The sequence below is a fragment of the Schistocerca nitens genome, chromosome 2 (genome assembly GCF_023898315.1).
Source record: "Schistocerca nitens isolate TAMUIC-IGC-003100 chromosome 2, iqSchNite1.1, whole genome shotgun sequence".
Lineage (NCBI taxonomy): Eukaryota > Metazoa > Arthropoda > Insecta > Orthoptera > Acrididae > Schistocerca > Schistocerca nitens.
Window position 1 is genome coordinate 277,276,026 of NC_064615.1, and position 16,086 is coordinate 277,292,111.

General features: G+C 43.5%; 1 protein-coding gene across 1 annotated transcript in view; it reads right to left on the reverse strand.

Moving 5' to 3' along the window:
- Positions 1–6,669: 6,669 nt before the first annotated feature.
- Positions 6,670–16,086, reverse strand: part of LOC126234360 (uncharacterized) — a 121,424-nt gene continuing 112,007 nt past the window's right edge. Inside the window, exon 8 of the mRNA XM_049943048.1 lies at positions 6,670–6,952. Within this exon, the coding sequence (XP_049799005.1) occupies positions 6,810–6,952 (143 nt within the window). The 3' untranslated portion in view covers positions 6,670–6,809. The remainder of the gene's footprint in view (positions 6,953–16,086) is intronic.

The following is a 16,086-nucleotide window of genomic DNA, read 5'->3' on the forward strand; positions in this document are numbered from 1 at the left end:
GGAACGACCCAGCTGTGTCCCGCATAGCAGCCAACCGCGGCGCGCTTTGTCCCAGGTACCTGATCGAAGATAATGTCGATAGCTGCGACCTTTGCTTTGTCGATTTAGTCTCTCAGTGCCCCACATTTCTGGGGGAAGGGGGGGGGGAGGGGGCCAAGCGAGGGACGGCGCACTGGGGGGACTTCACCATCGATAAATCAGTGCATGACAATACGACACTTTGGTTACTGGCTGAGTTCCTTCGAGGAGAGTATCTTCCATGTGGGCTGTCTGCTGTCCATATTAAGCAATAAAGTCCATGTGGATTCCATTCACTTGCGCTCGGCATTTCACTACAAGCATTCCAACCAGGAATTCCCAAAAGTCCATTACTATCCATGACAGCTACCACTGCATTTACACAGGGTTGGCGCATCCAGTCAATTGCAGGTTATTATTATGTTTATCTGAAAGGTAACGACTTTCGCTCTCGTTTGTCGTGTCTAGAGGTCAATAATAATTCCGGTCTGGACGGTTACAGGAGATAACGTGGACTGAACTGACTCTAATTACAAGTTCCAAGTGGAAGAGACATGTATGATTGGACTGTCTGAATACCACAAGTATAAGTACTTTCTCGTTTCGGATATCGCACACCGACCTTTTGAAACATCCGCATCCCGTTTCAGTCACGTGCCTGCTCGTGTAATAAACAAATGAATTGTTTAATACTGACTGGCAGAATTGTGAATTGCATACAGTGTACTCAGAGAGCGAATTTCTGATAGATGAAAGTACCATTTCATAGGTTACCTGACACATTAGCAGCATTTAAATGCCTCAGGATTGGTGTTGTACGTCTTTTCAATAAAACTTCTGTAGGGAATAAATTTGTGCCATTTTTCGAGATAACGTGGAAATGGTCATGATGCCCACCCAACGGACAGCAACAGTGGTGCTAGCGCTAGTAAACAGTTGGATACTGAAGTTCTGGGTACCTGAGACGGTAGAGACAGGTCAGGAAACCAACTTTATGTCAGACTTGTTAAAGGAAATGTGTAAAATTCTGTGTGTGGAAAAAGCTAATGGAAGAATAAAAAGAGTGCATAGGACTACACGGGAGATGCTAGGATACAATGTGGACAGACACCATTATAATTAGGATGCTTATTTATGATATGTGATCTGAGCGTACAATTCAGAACTGCACAAAGATACATAATGTACCTTATGAGACAGTGTATGGTCGTAAGATGCTGTCACCATTCGACATGTTAAAAACAAAAAGAGTAAGATAGGAGATTCTGCTAAACAATACGCGAGAGTAACAACGGAAAATATGGAACAGGATCCACAAAGTAAATACGAGGGCACCAGAAAAGCAAAAAGAAGCAGTGGACTTGGCAGCAAGAAAGCCACAACACAAGGGCGGCCAATGGGTAATGTTATCAGTTTCTTATACTCCAAAGGAGAAGATAACAACCTTTCCGCAAAGTATCAAGAGCCATATCAAATTATGGAAACTAAGTCACCAGTGAACGTCAAGATTCAGTTGGTGAAGAGTATGACAGTTGTACACGTGGGTCGTATGAAATCGTTTTGAGGACTCCGGAAGTGATTCCAGGAAATATGAATTTGGACCATAAGGGAAAAGTGAAGAATAATGTGTAGATGAGCGAGCGAGAAGCTTTGAACGAATCAAGGGCAAGAAGTCCGTATGCATTAAGGCCTAGGAGGTAAGAGTAGATTTACATTTCGTGTTTGTTGGGTACAAGTATAGCATAAGGTATAGTGCGTGGAAGGTGAACTGCTCCGGGCCAGCAGGGGGAGGAAAGGATGATTGGTGTCCCTGTCCTCAGGTTAGGTACAGCAGGACATAAGAAGGTGCGGACCATAGCCATACTACTGATACGAGGTGTGGCTAGAAAAAAACCGGACTAGTACTGGTGAAACAATAAAACGAATGCAATAAGGCTGAAAGTCGCGTGGCCTGTCACGTGACTCTCGCTCCGCCTACTGCTCGAGTTTCATCTGCCTCCTGCACTCAGTCTGCCCGTGGCGTCTGTTTTAAGTAGTTGACGTTTTGTCTGTGCGTCGGAAAATGTTGAGTGTACAGAAAGAACAGCGTGTTAACATCAAATTTTGTTTCAAACTAGGAAAATCTGCAAGTGAAACGTTTGTAATGTTACAACAAGTGTACGGCGATGATTGTTTATCGCGAACACAAGTGTTTGAGTGGTTTAAACGATTTAAAGATGGCCGCGAAGACACCAGTGATGACACTCGCACTGGCAGACCATTTTCAGCAAAAACTGATGCGAACATTGAAAAAATCGGTAAACTTGTTCGACAAGATCGCTGTTTAACAATCAGAGCAGTGCCTGAGTTAACAGGAGTTGACAAGGAAAGTGTCGAACAAGTTTCACCAGTACTAGTCCGGTTTTTTTCTAGCCACACCTCGTAGTCATTGGAGAAGAAGCACTGCAGAACCAGCGCCTGGACGGGAAAGTGCTGTTCATGAAGCAAGACGATGTGGTGATTGCCAGTCACTGCTGGGTGATACGGGTAGTGTTACCGCATGGGAAATGCGGAGCGAGGTGAGACGACTAGAGGAAGCATTAAACAGTTTCCGGCAGGAGGCGGAAAAACAGTAAGTGCTTAAACGAGTTACAGGGATGTATATGAGTATTCACGGGACTTATCTGGAGTTGAGGGATGGCACGACATAGGTTCCGGAGATTATCCCGCATAAAAGAATGGGGAGAGGTTGGATCGATGCAGGGAGAAAACTTCCGAAAACTTGGTTTGGGGCAGCTGACGAGGAGGACAGCAGGAGGATGAACGGTGCCGTGGAAGGAATGAACTAATGCACAAAAACAAATAAGGCAGCAAGTGAACGGCACACAACGGAAATCGCAAGTTCTGAGAATGATAGAAAACAAGAGGTGACGATCCTGAGTTGTGCTTCCAGTAGGCTGAGGCATCTTGGTTGCGCTGTACCTTCGATAAAGTGATGGTTGTAGCCAGTCTTTTCGAATAATAGAAGCTCACGACTGCGAAAATGTTAGAGCCGGATGCAAGAGGATTATTAATAAATGGGAGATTGTGTGAAATAGCGAGGCCCACTTTCCGCCTACTGACACAATTTCGGGAACAACCCATCTGAGAATTTCGCAGGCTCGACTGTATTGGCCAGAGGACCCTATGGGTGCATTATCAGCTGCGAATCTGATTATGTTCAACCAGACTTTCGCGCGTGAGTTAAATGTAGCGTATGAATCAGTACAGGGAGAACCAGTACCAAAGAGAAACTTCAACCTCCATGATTATACCAGGTACTGCAGCGAGACTTACTCATTTACAAGCACAAAAAGCAAAACAAAATCGAATTTCGGACACAGACACTACTCAAATGCACGTAGACTGCATTCCTAGAGGATCGGAATTATAAATGTAATTTGAGCTAAAAGAACTGACACGGCTTAGGATAATTCAATACAGTTGGATAATATTTGTGAATGCAAAATGATAATCTCCTTGCTTCTTGCTATCGGAACAGCAAGTGACTAATGGTGATGATAACCACTGTTGCTTTCACCAGAGATTGACTTGTGAGCCGAATGTGCACCACCACGAATAAAAGTTACATAATGCAGAAAAAGCACTGTTCAGAGTTCCTCTTAATGCCCGGTTGGCTTTCAAAATACTGGCGGCATCAAAGCCCAGGGGCGAACCAATGCATGCGTCGCATTAGCTCAAAATGAAATCAGTCAGTAGTTTAATAAATGAAGAGGCAGGAATTTGTGATGACATAATGTTCACTTCTCACATGAATTTAATCTTTTCACAAACTAACATGTTTGCAGAAAAAAAACAAACGAGATATCCTTCCACACTTTTCACAATGTATTATAACCAACATAATATTTGTGAGTGCGAGAAGTATGTTCACCAACATCCCGTGTTCGCTTAACCTTCCCAAAATTCACAAAATTATTTGAAGCAGTTCATCACACTTGTAAGTTGAAGTTGAAGTTCTGTGATCGCGAACTTACAATGTTTTAAATGCAGCTCACAATCAAAGTTAACAAAAGAACAGATCATAGAAGTTTGTACTAAATCGACTAAACTGAAATTATTCATATTCCTCACACTGAAAAATGTTTCAAAGTCTTTGCAATCAACGTGAACTTCTACAAGTCCCGACCAACCAGTTCACGTGACGCAAGTCCACACCAGTTCCTCACGATTGTCACATTCGAAATTTTTACATGCTGACGGCCAAATATTTACAAAATATTTCTGCAAAACTGACGAGGCGACTTCCAGCTCCACGTACATCCTATCTGTTCCCGAACTCTACTCTAATTGACTGCAGAAATCCAAGTCCAAGAGCGAAAATGGCCACCGTTACTTATACTTTCGCACTGAAGTGAGTCAGGGTCTTGTCTTTCCGACTTCTGACGGCATACATAAACTTTAAATTTAATGGTATGTACACATAATACAGACGATTTTGCACATAAATTTCATCAGGTTTTGAATGTTTTCGTTTAACTTTAATGTTTTTTCACAAACACTGATTTTGTTCATATTGGAGCTATGTAAGTAATAAATATTAAACAGTTAAACCAGTTGCAGTCATACGTGTCTATTTACGTCTATTTACTAATGCTGCCACTACTTTTTCCAGTTCGTGTTTTATTTATTAGAAAGTCAACTTTTTCGGGCGCAGTCTATACATTCCGCCTGTAATTTTAAGTACAGAATATTGACAGAAAATCTGTTAGAAAAGTTCGATAGTATTCATGAGACCTGTCCATTCACACTACGTTTGTATGAATCGCTTAAGGTATTGACGAGTTATTAATTTTTAAAGATAACATATCCAAAACTTTTCACATTTAATAACTTGTAAAATAAATCTTGTAGAGGAGGTGCCTCTTCTCTCATACATTCACCTAATTTTTGTCTTTAAAACCAACCGACTGGCTTCTCTGTCACTGTTTTAGTTTAGTTTTTATTTTGATTTCCCTTATTTTATATTTTATTTATTCAGCTTGTTCAGCCTGGTGACTACCCTCACCAGTTAATTGAAACAGTCAGTTTTTTCCCACCATGTGAGCTGTGTCTCTGACTTGTTGACCTGCAGTCAGAATTTATCATACTTTGAGCCCTGTCAAACATCACATGGGAGAAGTCTCCACCATGTACTGACAGAGCTCCAATTTTTCTTTGTTCGGCACGACCTCTTCAACTACCAAAATATGCTCTCTTGGCTGTGATAACAATCACCGATTGAGCTGCTGGCATTAGAACAGGATACACGTGCATGGCCGTGTCTGGTATTTTTGTAGACATTTTCAGTAAGTTCAAAAATGTTCAAATGTGTGAAATCTTATGGGACGTAAATGCTAAGGTCATCAGTCCCTAACCTTACACACTACTTAACCGAAATTATCCTAAGGACAAACACACACACCCATGCCTGAGGGAGAACTCGAACCTCTACCGGAAGAAGCCACACAGTCCATGACTGCAGCACCTTAGACCGCTCGGCTAATCCCGCGCGGCTTTCAGTAAGTATTGCATTATTGTATGTAATGATAGAAGTACTCTTGGGAAAAAGCGGGCCAGCGTCAGCTGGGCCATGCGCCAGAGAATTTGCCACACTTATTTTGCTTAAGGACAATCTACTTCAAGGTGAGAGGAGGGAGCAGGTCTTGTTAAGGACAAGGGCAATGTAACGCACAGGAAAAAGATCGTAGCAGCTGTAGCAGCAGGCAAGCGCAGATATTATGCATTACAAAATGCAGCACAGCTGGTGCACTGACGTGATTCAAACCAGTCAGACAAGGTATGGCAATGGTCGACACAGCAATATCTCAGAGAGGAAAGACAGAAGCTTCTCAACGCTGGCCACCACGGAATTGTTAAGCACGCTTTCTGCAAGGCACAGGAAACACCAAGCAAGTGCAACCCAAAAGCGTATAAATAACTAGCCATTTTGTTTGACTGTGCCACAGGACAGTCTGGGATGAAACCAGAGGGTCTGGAGACGCCGTCTAACCAAGCCAGCACAGACCCTGTGATGCATTAGCCCATGGGCGCTGCGTCACCTGCCTGCCGTCTGCTGGTTAGCGCTGAGGGCGAGAGCTAAGTCAACACACTCGCTGGACTTGCATCATCGCTGACAAAGGCAGTTGCTCCACGCAGCACCGCTCGGCTGATGCCGTGCTGTGATAGCACTGCTTGAGGTCACACACACACACACAAACACACACACAACAAGCCGCTGGATGCCTCAGCCACACTGCTGTTGTCTGTATTGAATCATGGTGGGGAGAAGAAATGAAGATAATTTGTTACTTCTGTCTGCTTGTCTGGCGCCACACGGCGTCCCCCCTACACCCTTCTGGCTCGAGATCACTTCAGAGTTAAAGCCATCAAAAACTTGTGTGATTGCAGAGACAGGATGTTTTAACTGATAATACCTTACGATTCATCTGGATTAACGCCAAAGGCAATAAATACCCAGATAGCTCTTTCATGTTGAAATGTATTCTACTGTGTACACTATGGATTTCCTCCGTAATCGTTTTTGTGATATCTTCATATTGAGTTTTAGGTTGAGTCAGTTGATACATGATGTGGTATAGAGGATGTAATTAAATGAACAACGTCTGGATGTATAGATGTTTAGAAATTTTATTCTGCATGTATTCTTAATTACAACCAGTTGTTCCATTTGCTCTTCAACGACGCAGAATCCTTGTTGTTTGTGACTGACGTTCAGTAGGTGTGCTTCATACATTTCTCTTATTTCTTCGCTATGGGTCAAAGATGGGTATTGACGGCTTCACGCAAGTCATAAACGGTGGTATCTCGCACGTGCATTTGATACTGTGTACGTCAGTTGCCAGAAGTTCGTCGCCAATATTCAGCCTGTGTTCTCCAAACAAGCACTGCTCATCTGTAATGTTTCAGAGACATAAATACATCATTATTACGTCACCAGTGATGAAAAATTTGTAGGTATAACATAGGCAAACATATGCAAAACAGTTATTAAGCTGAAAATCAGATCAGGAACTAAAAATGGGATGCTTCTGCTATTTGCAAAACTCGTTTCATCCACTTCCTCTGTTTTCCAAAGAGGCACGATTTGTAGACGTGCTGCCATACTTTAGCCTCCTCTCCGTATCTGCAAGGCGCACGGGGGATGTATCTGGCAATGTATGGAATTTGGCTTGAGTCAGTCAATCTTGCTCGTGGCCTCGAATTTTCGGTTGTGCGGAAGCATAGTCAATTCAGAAGTTTCTCTCTGACACTGAATTGTTTCGTTCGGACCTGTCTGGGAGTGAATTCCGTACCGTGAGGTAGTGGACGCTGGGTACGCTTTTCACCGTGCTGCATCAATACTTGTTGTGTGAGATCGCAACGTGCACTAGATTAAGCAACACTTTCCAGGCGTACCCGAATACATTCATGTACATCGCGTTTGTTTATCGAGTCGCGGTTAGTCGCAGTAAGTTGTCGTGCGGCGCGCTTGTTCAAATTTAAATGGGATTAAGCTTTCTTTAGGGATCGATTCAAAACCGCGTGTCCACTTCGATAGCAATGTCCATTCGTACTTCATTTATAGGTGAGCAATCGTGGCATTCAGTCCTCTCATTCAGTTAAACAGTGAACATCATACCATCTCTGCGACAATGTCCGCATTCTTGTCTTGACACCCCAATTGTTTGTTCTTGGAACTACGTGGTTTCGCATGTTCACAATCAGCACTGACCTCGAGTCATTTAGCTTTTGTGATTAAACAAGCAAAGCACTCACTTCGTGGGACCACACATTATCATCTTCTTTTACGTCATATACCGGCTTTCCGTTAAGTATTTGTGTCGCTGTTTGATGATGAATGAAGTCCCGCCTGGAGACCATATTTGGATGGGATCTCTCAACAAGATCGTCGAAATCATTACAACTTGCGGGTTAATACTTTCGGGAAAGTAATCTTTAATTTCTTTCGCTTTTGAAATCTCACCAATGGCTAATACACTGGTTTCCAAAATGAAAGCAGCGAACTGCTGTTTCCCAATCATGCGTCTATTTCACGATGTAATCACACAGATTGCCAATAGATGTCGGTACGATCGTGGTCTGCACGGAAGATGGCATTCCGATTAACGGACAACCACAACAGCAATGACGTCATGCTCTCTATCAAGCAGGACAGTGTTTGTCGATTAGTCCCTCATCCACAATCACTGTGTACACGGTCACAGACGGTGCATCTGACGTCTCCTGGCAACACATTTGTAAAATAGGTGTAATATTTGTGAAAAAAAAACATTTATCTGTGTTATTATATTTCATTTCTGTATGAACAGTTATCGATTATGTAAGAAAGGAAATATTTTTTTTCCTTTTTATGTTGTGTAATATTATGTTTGACCATTTTGCAAATAACGTCAGTGGTCAGCGAGGGCGGAAACCGAAGCAGACAATGATAATCGAAAATATAACCAAGATATGTATTAGCATATTAAATTGCTTACAAATAGTGGAGGTTTAGACATTACTCTCGCTGTCTTCTTGTAGCCGTGAATGTTGTAAGAGCCTGTGACGCTCTCTCGAACGCTTCGTTAGCTTTCTTTTGTTCTTTTATCGAGAAAGGCGCCATTGGATACCGTCGTATAAAAACGGCGTGTACTTTGAATTTTATGTTGATTTTCAATATAGAAATCGTTAAAAATGCTTGTAATAATTTGTAGCTACGTTTCTTTCCAGTATTTAATTCCACATTTTTAGCCGTTTTCAGCGAATTTAGAAGTTTTCCGTGACGCAGTGCTGCGCCACGATCGCGGAAGCCGCTGCCGCGGCAAATTCAAACTATAATTGAATGAAAGCAGTTTTCCCGCAACTAAACGGGCAGGTAATGGTACATTAAAATTACGAGGGCCGTTCAGAAAGTAACCTCCGGTTGATTTAAAAAAATACACCAAGTTAAATAAAAATATTTTAATATATACATCTTACAACTACATCTTTGCACTATTTTTCTACATAGTCTCCATAGCGATTGAGGCACTTATCGTATCTCTTCACAAGCTTTGAAATTCCTTCTGCATAAAAATCACCCGCTTGTGCCTGGAGCCAGCCTGTGACCGCATCTTTGAGCTCTTCGTCGTCAGTCTTAGAAATCTGTGGAAAACCAGTAGACAACCCCGACATTGAGAAACGTCGATTTTCACGAACTTTTGCATCAACTGTCTGAACGAGTTCGTCAGTCACCAGTGATGGTCTACCACTCCTCTCTTCATCATGAACGTTTTCTCGTCCACTTTTAAATAAACGTACCCATTCACGGACAACTCCTTCATTCATAACTCTTGGTCCGTACACGGCACAAAGCTCACGATGAATAGCTGCTGCAGAATATCCTTTGGCTGTAAAAAACCTTATGACAGCACGCACTTCACATTTGGCGGGGTTTTCTATTGCAGCACACATTTCAAACTGCCACAAAAACTAAAGTAGCGCAGGTACGACGTTCACTCGACCACGGCTTGATGCCGACTGACCTGTTGAGTGCGTGAACGCACAGATGGCGTCGCTACTCCCCCCACAACCCGCACTGTGAGCAATCGGAGGTTACTTTCTGAACCGCCCTCGTATATTTTTCAGCTTCCCGTAGACCCCAGAGGAGAATTGTAGATTTTATTATGTTATTTTCAGATGGACATGGGCAACTGCTAGTACAAATCAGTGTTAAAACTTTACTTGTGTGATATCAAAGACTGCTGTGTTGAAATGTGGTCTGGCTAATAATATTAAAATCAATTTTCATTTTTAGTTTCATGCTCTCGTATTAGCCGTGGCAATAAATAGTGTTCAAATATTAAAAAATCCACTGCAGCTTTTATGTTTGGCAAACACTGCAAACTGTAACTTCTGTGCGGATAATAAGAGTAATGTTCAGTGCGTTTCAGAGACGAAAGTAGACAATCAGTTACAGTAATGATAAGTATTCCATTTCTAACAAGCCAGATCAGAATTATGAGAACATAGTCTCGGAAATTAAAGATGATACATTCACAGCAGGAAATCCTTTAGTGTTGTGCGTATCCCCACATAATAGATCAGAGGTCACAAAGTTAAAATTTTCACCTACAGAAATTTATCTTTTGTGTTCGCAACAATAATCAACATATAGTTTACTTAAAGTGCTATGCAACATCAACTGTATATAAAATCTAAGTACACGGGGTGACGCGACATGCGGTATGGCATAGAGAAGACCCCTACAGACTCTCTGCTGTGGAGGGCCATAGGAAGAATGGAAGCAGGGGAGTCGCAAAATGATGTGTCCCGATGGCTTAATGTGAATCGTCTGTTGTGAGGTGACAGTTTATAGAGACCGAAACTGTATCACAGAGGCCAGGACAGGGCCGATCACGTGTGGTGTCAGAAGAGTCAGAAAAGTGGACCGTTATTTGGCTGTAATGGCACGACAGTACGCACTGCAACTGGCATCTGATCTCGCAATATTGCCTTGATGTTTTGTATCGAGACAGAAGTTGTACAGAAGGTTCAAATGGCCCTGAGAGCTATGGGACCTAACTGCTGAGGTCATCAGTCCCCTAGAACTTAGAACTACTTAAACCTAACTAACCTAAGGACATCACACACATCCATACCCGAGGCAGGATTCGAACCTGCGACCGTAGCGGTCACGCGGTTCCTAGAACCGCTCTGCCACTTCGTCCGGCAGTACAGAAGGCTTCAGCAAAGTAGCCTTGATTGTTGGAGACCTGCTGCCTGCTTACCTCTGGCGTGTCTTAACAGAATGGAACGTCTAGAGTGGAGCCCTCAACATGCCACCTCGACGGTCGAACGGTGGGCCAATGTTCTTTTCATAGATGAGTTACGATTTTGTCTGGAGAGTGATTCTCTGCGGATTCGTATCTGTAGCGCACGTGGAACACGATTTCCGGATCCAGACGTTTACATCCAGATATTTATATCTAGGAGGATTCCTAACGGCGTGGGCAGGGATTATGTTGATTACTCGAACACCCCTTCATGAAATTGTACGAGTGAATCAGCAAGATGTAACTGCTGTCAGGTACCGTGAGGAGATCTTGGGATCTCATGCGCTGTGGACACAGACTTCGTACTGATGGACGATAATGCTCGACTTCATAGTGCATGGATGGTTGATGTTTTTTTGGAAACGGAAGATAATGCACGCATGATGTGGTCTGCTCGCTCTCTCGATTTGGATCCCATAGAGTATATCAAGACTTTGAGCAGCTCTCGGACGGCGTTATCACTTGAGCTACCCTGATAATAAACTATAAGTCAGTTACGTAGATGTTTCAGAAATGTTTTAAACACTCAAGTTAAAGTTTCAAGACAACGGCTACCCTTCAAAAGTATGACGATTGCTCAACTTGCGAAAATATGAAAAAGAGTTAAATTTTGTTTTTATACCTAATTCTGTTTGCAATCTTTTCTGAATAAGGTGAAACAGGTTGTTAATTGTGCAGCATGCTAACTCTAAAACCGCGAGCTTTGTTTTTTAGTGAACGTAGCAGTCGGTCCTACCTGGTAAGGATCCCACATGTTTGAACAATATTCAAGAATCGGTCAAACAGGCGCCTTGTATGCCACTTTCTTCGTGGGTTACATTTCCTTAAGATTGTTCCTTCGAATATCACTCTGGCATCTGCTTTTCCTACTATTAGCTTCATGTAGTCTTTATACTTCAGATAATGCAGATTCAGAAGGATGTAGGTTGCAGTAGGTACTGGGAGATGAAGAAGCTTGCACAGGATAGAGTAGCATGGAGAGCTGCATCAAACCAGTCTCAGGACTGAAGACCACAACAACAACAACAACATATACTTAAGGTCACTCTGGATAGCTACTTCTAGATATTTTACGGTAGATACTGTTTCCAGCAATTTGTCTTCAATAGTGTCCTTGTTTAGTAGTGGCTTTCTTTTCTTAAATATGAGCGATATGTTACTTTTATTTACGTTCAGGGTCAACTGCCAGAGATTGCACCACTCGTCACTCCTCTGCAGATCATTCTGCAAATCGATACTGTCTTCTGGCGTTGCTACCGGAATAACTACCCTGCTACTACGGACATTTCTTTACAATACTGTATCAGGAACTCGTCCAGTGTATATGAGCCGTGGCCGCTCATTTCACTGTCAGTAACTTTTAGCCGGCGTCTCACTAGAGGGCAAGAATGACTCCCTTGTGCTGTTATCACATCCTCGCCTAGTCTTCAAAATCGGCCGCTAGAGTCGCGTCTAGTGGGAGAGATGCCTCCGAAGAGCGCAGCGCAGGCAGTTGACAGTTTTCGCATACCACGGTGCTGGGGTAGGGAGGGGTGGAGGAGGGGGGGCAGCAGCGGTTCTTGGAGCAACGGACACTGGCTGTGGATCGGCACCGTGTCTTTTCCAGGTCGTCGTTCACTCTTCTTCGCCTGGACTGTGCAGAAGGCAAAGGTTTGGTTCGCTTACGTTGTGCGCAACATGCTGTTCAGCTCTGTGCTCAGATTTTCCGCTCCGCAAGTTGTTTGAACACATGTTCGTGTTCATGTTTCATTGAGTCGTCATGCATGCCTTGTTACTTGGATCTGTGATTTTGTGAACAGTGTTATGTGCTGGCCAGCGTTCTCTCTCTCTCTCTAAAAATAAAAAATAAAAAATAATATGGTTATGTCGTTATGCTTATGTGATACGCCCAGTTGTCCTAGTTGTCCTGGGGCCTACGGCTTATCTAGTTTTTTTCTTTAATTTTTTTTTAATGCGTTTCTTCTAAGATTCTTGTGCAAGAGATCCAGTTGTTCTAAGATATAATGTTTGTTGTCGCGAGGTTTCAGAAGCAGGCGGGCTCTCTGCTATTACTATTATCCAGCCCTTTTGAACATGTTTTTAACTCCGCAATGATAAGACCCCAGCGAACTGTTCATTACATTTCTTCCTGGGAGAAATTACAGCTCCCTTTCTAGAATGAGATTTTCACTCTGCAGCGGAGTGTGCGCTGATATGAAACTTCCTGGCAGATTAAAACTGTGTGCCCGACCGAGACTCGAACCCGGGACCAATGCCTTTCGCGGGCAAGTGCAAGGTCCCATTTTTAAGTACATTATTGGGAAGTCACTAATGTACTAGAAAATGGGCTTATAACCCGAAACCTAGGTTGTGCAGTAACATTAAAATTGTGAAACAAGGCGAAAAACAGAGTTTGTTTAGTTAACATATTGTATTCTTCTTCTAAGTTTTATTGTAAATATTTGGGTAAATCCTGGCAGAAGTAAAGCTGTGAGTACCGGGCGTGAGTCGTGCTTCGGTAGCTCGGATGGTAGAGCGCTTGCCCGCGAAAGGCAAAGGTCCCGAGTTCGAGTCTCGGTCGGGCACACAGTTTTAATCTGCCAGGAAGTTTCATATCAGCGCACACTCCGCTGCAGAGTGATAATCTCATTCTGGAAAATCCTATGTTATCTTTGTTAATATTTATCTTTTGGGGTTCCACCTAACTTAAATTTGCTTGAAGGAATTTATCAAGATATAGATATAGGTGTTCGTTCTTTCTGCACCCTATACCAGATTGGAATATTAGTGAACTGTGAAGGTTATTTCATGAACCCTCTGCCAGGCATTTGAATGTGATTTGCAGAGTATCCATGTAGATGTAAATCAAGGGCTGTTTTTAACTATTTTAACTGGATAGTTAATTTAAAATTGCTTAATTTAGAAATTTTAAAAAAGACCGATATTGTTAAGGTCTTATTTGTTGAATTTGTTTGAGGTTAACATTGTAATTTAACGGCCGTCTGAATGCCTATAAGAGCAAATTAACTTCAGTTTTTCTACCTGTTTTTCAAAGGAGACCAGTTATCAAAAAATACGTAAAAATAAATGTTGTTGTTCAAGAATAAATGATGTAAATTAAAGGGGCGTAGTCCTTTTGTCATTTCCCTGATACTCGTAATTCGCGATTTCAGTGTAAAATGATCTTCCCTGTTTCTAATTAGTCAAAGTTCCATACACTCCAGCATGTTCCCGAAAAGACGTTGTATGTTCACCAGGATCCTGTAGCACACAATTTATGCTGCTAGAAATCTGAAGCACAACGTGTATCCAGAAAGTAATTTCCCATTGTTCATTTCCGCTGTGTAAACAAGTCTTTTGCGTCTTCTTTTCTGGCTGCTGTGTGGTGCTGCCTTCCAGCACCTCGCCCAGAATATGAACGTGCTCCTCCCTGACCTCCTCTTCGCCTTCCACCTGCCCTTTTAACGAATGCGTTTTTAACCTCCTCCTTTAACACACGTCCTCTGCAGTTTGTTTTTCCTTTAGTTTCGTTACACTCAGTAAATGTCTCTGCTCCCTCACTACTCATTTTTCACCCTAACAATTCAAGCTGGTCTTTCCTTCCTCCACCACGTACACATCCAGAAAGACCGTAGTCTCGCTCTGTTATCCTTTGTCATTGTCAGCTTCCCAGCAGCATACAGAAGGACTCTCAGAGCAATATTTATTTTTCAAGCACGCCGACTTTCGGTGAATTAAAAAATGAATCACAAACAACATATTGGTTTAGTAAACGAGACAGAATAAATGTGACTGAATGAGTGAATATTGGTAATGCACCATCATTGGTGCACTGTTAGAAACCATTTCTTTAGTCGAAAACTTCAGCTATAAGATACCAACCACATAAAGAAGTTTTAAAATAAGCCGCAACAATCGCAGTCCTATGGGCCATGTTTGGTTTGAGTTTAATCTATGCACGTATGTGTGGCGTGGACCCAGTGCTTGGTACATACAACACTGAAACGACCATTCAGCTTTCCATTTTTCACCACAATCCAGGTTTCTCTAGGTCAGTGTTTCGCAGGTACACCCCGATATCTAAATCAACACATATGACATAAACGGGATGTAAATCTTCTGAGTCAAAGTTAAGCTGCTGGTTCTATGCCTGCCTCTTTGTAGTAAGGTTAGTTGCCTGGGGCATTTACACTCCTGGAAATTGAAATAAGAACACCGTGAATTCATTGTCCCAGGAAGGGGAAACTTTATTGACACATTCCTGGGGTCAGATACATCACATGATCACACTGACAGAACCACAGGCACATAGACACAGGCAACAGAGCATGCACAATGTCGGCACTAGTACAGTGTATATCCACCTTTCGCAGCAATGCAGGCTGCTATTCTCCCATGGAGACGATCGTAGAGATGCTGGATGTAGTCCTGTGGAACGGCTTGCCATGCCATTTCCACCTGGCGCCTCAGTTGGACCAGCGTTCGTGCTGGACGTGCAGACCGCGTGAGACGACGCTTCATCCAGTCCCAAACATGCTCAATGGGGGACAGATCCGGAGATCTTGCTGGCCAGGGTAGTTGACTTACACCTTCTAGAGCACGTTGGGTGGCACGGGATACATGCGGACGTGCATTGTCCTGTTGGAACAGCAAGTTCCCTTGCCGGTCTAGGAATGGTAGAACGATGGGTTCGATGACGGTTTGGATGTACCGTGCACTATTCAGTGTCCCCTCGACGATCACCAGTGGTGTACGGCCAGTGTAGGAGATCGCTCCCCACACCATGATGCCGGGTGTTGGCCCTGTGTGCCTCGGTCGTATGCAGTCCTGATTGTGGCGCTCACCTGCACGGCGCCAAACACGCATACGACCATCATTGGCACCAAGGCAGAAGCGACTCTCATCGCTGAAGACGACACGTCTCCATTCTTCCCTCCATTCACGCCTGTCGCGACACCACTGGAGGCGGGCTGCACGATGTTGGGGCGTGAGCGGAAGACGGCCTAACGGTGTGCGGGACCGTAGCCCAGCTTCATGGAGACGGTTGCGAATGGTCCTCGCCGATACCCCAGGAGCAACAGTGTCCCTAATTTGCTGGGAAGTGGCGGTGCGGTCCCCTACGGCACTGCGTAGGATCCTACGGTCTTGGCGTGCATCCGTGCGTCGCTGCGGTCCGGTCCCAGGTCGACGGGCACGTGCACCTTCCGCCGACCACTGGCGACAACATCGATGTACTGTGGAGACCTCACGCCCC